The sequence below is a fragment of the Camellia sinensis genome, chromosome 10, assembly GCF_055761805.1.
Source record: "Camellia sinensis isolate YWXY chromosome 10, ASM5576180v1, whole genome shotgun sequence".
Classification (NCBI taxonomy): Eukaryota; Viridiplantae; Streptophyta; class Magnoliopsida; order Ericales; family Theaceae; genus Camellia; species Camellia sinensis.
The window spans coordinates 142798885-142805050 of record NC_138970.1 but is presented as its reverse complement, the minus strand read 5'-3'; the positions used below and the strand labels follow the sequence as shown (position 1 = coordinate 142805050).

Below are 6166 nucleotides of genomic sequence, written 5' to 3'. Positions count from 1 at the left end.
ATTTATTTTCAAAATATTCAATCAACTCACCAGTTTTGAGCATGAGGCAATTGAAAAGTCCTCAAATGGTGGTTCAGTTGATATTTTCCCAAAAACTGAATGTAAAAATTGAGGTTGACGTTTGAACCAAACGTGAAAAATTAAGAGATGATATTTGAACTATAGTGTAAATTATGGCAGAAGTCCTTGAACTTGACGTATTTATTTTAATTAATCCTTAAACTAATTTTTTGTTAAATTAAGTCCTTAACTTTTCAAATTGGTTCAATATAGTCATTTTGTTACATTTTGTCCATTTGTTGTTAAATACATTATATGGACTTGAGTGAAAGATAAATTAGAGAAACTAATCATAAATTCATTTTCTTAATATCAAAGCAAAAAATAACCACAAAAAAAAAAAAAAAAAAAATCATAGAACTAACACCCCTTTCTCACACAGGTTTTTGAGATTGATAATGGAAATTTGTTTATATTAGCCAAAAGGATCTTAGGATTTTCTTTTCAAGATCAGTTTTTATTGATTTTAGTTGAGGATGAGTGTATTGAAAATAACATTTCATGATTCTTGAGTCAGTCAAATGTCATGAATTTTTTTTATACAAGATAGCGATTAGTATGTTAATAGTTGGATTATAATGTAAGGCAACGTCGTTCTATAAATTCGAACCTGAAATCTCATGATTATTGACATAATGTATGTATTTTAATATTTATCTCAAATGTTATTTGATTATATTCAAATTGTATATATTGTTAATACTTCCCGCATCTAAGCCAATAACAATTTGGCGGTGTGATATTTGGATTCATGGACACAATAATATGCTAAACCACTGTTCTACATTTTCCCCTTTCAATTAGATTAAATTTCTTGTAATTTTGCAATATATATATTTTTTATTATATAAAGATGGTGCTATCATTCTATTGTATAGAATATTGGTGGAACTTTAATCATATAATCTGTCAAAAGAGGTGAATTATCACTTGTCAAGTATTAATTATGACCACAAAAAAGATTAAATAGGTAGTTGACTGCACAAAAGACTTCATGGTATGGGTACTTAAATAGATGTTAAATGGCAAGCTTCATGTCCCAATCTAGCAAGTAGTGACAAGTAACCTACAATTCCATTGAAGAAAAAAAATAAAATAAAAAGTCCCCAAAGTCTTACCATTCCCATTCAGTATGGTTGTTTGGTACTCGCTTATGGTGTTTTTTTGTTTTGGAAAATTATGTATGTGACGTTTGGTAGTATTTACGTTTTTAATTTTTTGTTTATATTTATAAAAATTTTAAAAATTTAAATAAAAATTTGTTTGGTAAAATTTTTGATTTATAAATCAGTAGTCTCAGTTTATAAATTTGGCCAAAAAATAAAAACACAAAAAATATGTTTCCGTTTTGAGTTTTCAGTTTTTTTTTAACCACTCAACACTAGCCACCACCCACCACCATTTTCCACCACTGTGTTCCGCCACCACCACCCAACCCCCACCACCACTCACCACCTACCTGCCACCGCCACCCGCCACCCACCACCCACCTGCTATCCACTCGCCACCGCCGCCGCCACCACCACCACCATCCTGCCATCCACCTGCCACCCGCCACTACCATCGACCGCCTGCCACCACCACCCGCCACCTACTTGCCGCTACCACTCACCACCCACCTGCCACCACCACCAGCCACCTGCCACCCACCCACCACCACCACCACCAACCCTCCACCCACCTGCCACCACCACTCACCACCACCACCACCATCATCACCCACTCGCTACCACTTACCACCCGCCATCGTCACCCACCCACCCACCACCACCACCATCTACCCACTACCACCCACCATCACCGGTCATCCGCCACCCATCTACCACCACCACCCGCCACCCGCCGCCACCACCACGACCACCACCACCCACTCGTTACCAACTGCCACTGTCACCCACTCACCCAACAACACCACCCGTCACCCGTCGCCACCACCACGACCACCACCACCCATTCGTTACCATCTGTCACCGTCACCCACCCACCCAACATCACCACCCACCACTCACTACCCACCACCACCACCGCCACCACCGCCACCACCACCTCCACCCACTTGCTACCACCCGCTACCGTTACCCACCTACCCACCACCGCCACCCGCCACCTACCCGCCACCACCACCCACCCGCCACGACCCACCACCACCAGCTACCCACTACCCACTGTCACCACTTTCCACCACCGTCTTTCGCCGCTACTTGCCACCACTTGCCATTTCTCACTCTTTTTATATTTTTAAAATTTTTTTAAACATTTTGTCAATTACCAAACGCGTTTGTAGTTTATGTTTTTCTAAAAATAAATAAAAAATAAACAAAAACCAGTTTATAAAATTTTTGTAAATATAAACTGAAAACGTAAACGTTACCAAACACACCCGTAGTGTTTCGTGTAATTTCAGTTTATAATTTATGATATAAAAACAGCGGTTGTGTTATATACATCAATTAGTATATTAATTAGTGTATATCAACATATATTATGACATTATTATTGACCCTACCTATTATACAAATTACAAATATCCAAAACCTCTAAAATTATGTCACATCATCTGTTAGTACACTAATTAATATACCAATTAATGCATATAACATTATTCTAAAAATAAACATAGATACTTTTAATTTTTACTTCTAATTATCAATTTTTAATTTGTAAAAAGTTGTACCACATAAGCCCAGTCTCATCGCATAAAAAAACATAAAACGGAAAATTATGGTCACTTTAATTAAAGTTTGAAAAAAATACATTAATTTTGCACTTTTGACATAATCGCATTCTTTTCTTAAGTTTTTAATTCATTTCATACTTAGTCCATTTTTCACAAGCTATTCATTAGTTATATAGATTGAAAAAATAATATCATCTGTTTTATATTAAAATGTAATGCCTTTTGTTAATTCTTGCGTTTTGCAATTGTTTGTGTCTATTTATTATTTGCATTAATTTTAGTTACTTTAACCTTACCAAAAAGGACGTTCGTGTAATTATATCAAACTTATGAGATTTATTATATATATATATATATTTTAGATTTTTGCATCATTAGTCCCTATAATTTAGGCAAAATGTCACTTTAGTCCTCGTAATTTCAATTTAAACAATTTGGCCCATACACTTTCAATTTTGTTGAAATAGGATCTCTCCGTTATTTGCTACTAATATTTTGGATGAAAAAAAAAAAAAAAAAACACGTACTATTAACATTTTGCACTTTATTTTTTTTCCTTTCCAAATTCTAATGATAAGTGATGAAAAAATCACATTGTAACAAAATTAAAAGTATAAAGATCAAATTATTCAAATTAAAATCACAAGAACTAATGATGTAATTTACCTCTTTTTTTTCAAATCTCAAAAAAGACCGAATAATTCAGCCAAATTAAAAAAATGAAAAATTACAAAAGAACCCCAAGGTTTTGACTCTTATAATAAAATAAATTTTTTAATTTTATCAATTTAAATCTTAATTTTTTAATTTGTTCTAAATCTAAGTTATATGTCGATTTTCATTAAGTAAAACTAACCAAAAAATAATATTTTAATCATTAAATTCAATGAAAACTCAATATTAATTTTCATTGAATTTAATTATTAAATATCTTTTTTCATTAGTTTTAAATATATATTGATAGTTTAGATTGAAAAAAAAAAAATTCAAAAGATTAGGATTAAAATTGATAAAATTAAAAACTCAAAATTTATTTAATTACAAAGGTCAAACTTGATATTTTTATTTATTTAGGAAAAATAACAAAACAAATCCTAAATTTTTAATTTTATCAATTTAATCTCCAGTCTTTTAAATTGTTTTCAATCTAAACCATTTACTTATTTTTATTAAGTAAATTTAAAAAAAAATAATTTACTCATTAAACTTAACTAAAAAATAATATTTTAAATATTTTATATACACGTACATTAAATTTAATGACTGAAATATTATTTTATCAATTTTACTTGACAAAATAGGCGAATGATTTATATTAAAAACAAATCAAAAGATTAAAGTTTAAATTGACAAAATTAAAAACTCAAGATTTATTTTATTATAAAGGTTAAATCCTGATTTTATTTTTATATATAATTTTCCCATTTATTTATAATTTCCCAAAAATAAAAGAACCATTTAAATTAGGGTAAATTATAAATACAACTCAGGTTTGATTAAAATACGAATCAACTCGTGTAGTTTTAAAAATTACATTCTACCACTGAGATTTCTAATTTCATAACAAATCACTCATTTTATTAATAAATCATGAAGTCAATTAACCATTTTTAATGATGTTAAAAATATGTTTCAATTAATAATTTAAGCAATTTTATTATTATATAGGAGAGTAATTATAAATTTTATTTTTTCAGTTAATTTTGTTAAATAACAATTTTTGACAAAAAAAAACATTTGTAATTTTCCAAACTACAAAGAACAATCTGTATTTTAAACAAACTTCAGGAATATTTTTGTAATTTACCCTTTAAATTATTATATGGGTCTAAAGTGGGTCCTACCAAGCACACAACCCAATTTTCCCGTAGCACGTCTCACACGTATCATCAACAACAACAAAACCATCCTTGACAAAGAAACGTGCACCTTCCATGCCTTTTCCACAACTCTTCCGCCTAACTCCAAACCATATCATAACCGTTGCACCCTTCATTTTTCTACACCTAAAATGTGCTTTCCTACCATTTCCATCACCTATGTACAATATATTTATATTTAGATATATATATGCACATAAAAATTGTGTTCTTTTAGAACAAATATTAATTATAATGATGACATCATCAAAAAAATGCAGCGCATAAAATTAGATAGATATCACGTCTCTTATTAACTTAACCATATAATCTCCTATAATATAAAATTTCTCATTGATTAGTGATACAACGTGATATTTACCATAATAGTCAATGTCTACTCGCCCTTTTCTATAAATCCTTTTTGAGTCTACATGACTTTGTGCCATACCATACCCATAACCAGTGTCTCTCCTCTCTCCAAAACTCTCTGTCTCTAACATGGGAAACTATTCATGCAGCCTTATCTCCCCTACAATGAAGAAATCCAAGGCAGCTAGGGTGATACTTCCCAGCGGTGAAATCCGGCAGTTCCGTGAACCCATGAAGGCAGCGGACCTCATGCTTGAGTGCCCAACCTTCTTCTTGGTCAACTCGCGGTCTTTGAACATTGGCCGCAGGTTTTCACCTCTTGCCGCTGATGAAGACTTGGAGTTCGGTAACCTGTACTTCTTGTTTCCTATGAAGAGAGTGAATTCCATAGTCACGGCACCAGATATGGCTGTGTTTTTCATGGCGGCTAACTCACGGACCAAGCAGGTAAAGGGTGGAAACGTGAGGATATCACTGCAGTCTGGTCAAGTTGGCGATTCAAGGTTAAATTTGGAGGGTGTCGAGGGGTTTCCGGCACCAGAGTTCAAGTATAGAGTAGCGGTGAGTAGGTCAAAGAAGCCCATGTTGGATACAATCCCAGAAGAGCCTCTTTGTTTGAGCAGGAAATCTATGTACCATGAATTTTTATTTCGAAACTCACCTCAAAAGTGAGGTTAGTCAAAAATTGTTGTCAATGTTATATAGAAGGAAAATCACTAGTTGTCTAATACATCAGGTAGGAAGCACCCAAGGCATCTAATCCATAGTTGATGGGACTTGATTAGGAATCCAGTGGATCCCATATAATCATGTTTGGTTGGTAAAAATAACATGGTACTAATTGTCCTTAGGATTATGAATCGCTCACATTGTGGGATTAGCATTCCCATGAAGTGGGATTGTGAATCCAATCCTATAAAATTGGATGTGAAAAGACTAGTTTGTTGTACTTTACAACAACAAAGCCACCTTTTAGACAAGGATTTTGTTGAAGTGTGTCCCTAGGGCATGAGTTTACAAGTTTAAAAAGAATGTACATTCCGCATGACTTAACGTGTGCCTTAAAAGGCACACATCAACTACACTAGTAATCTCATCACTCAATCCCATTGCACTTGTAATCTAACTCAACTTGATCCAACAATCAAACATGGCCTAAATACACCCACTTAATTTTTCTACACACTTGCTACAGCGA

The 6166-nt window shown here is 33.0% G+C and overlaps 1 protein-coding gene across 1 annotated transcript; it reads left to right on the top strand.

The window, feature by feature from the left end:
* Nucleotides 1–5097: 5097 nt before the first annotated feature.
* Nucleotides 5098–5640, top strand: LOC114281576 (uncharacterized). Its single transcript, XM_028224077.2, has one exon. The coding sequence runs from the start codon at nucleotides 5098–5100 to the stop codon at nucleotides 5638–5640; it is 543 nt and encodes a 180-aa protein (XP_028079878.2).
* Nucleotides 5641–6166: the final 526 nt, after the last annotated feature.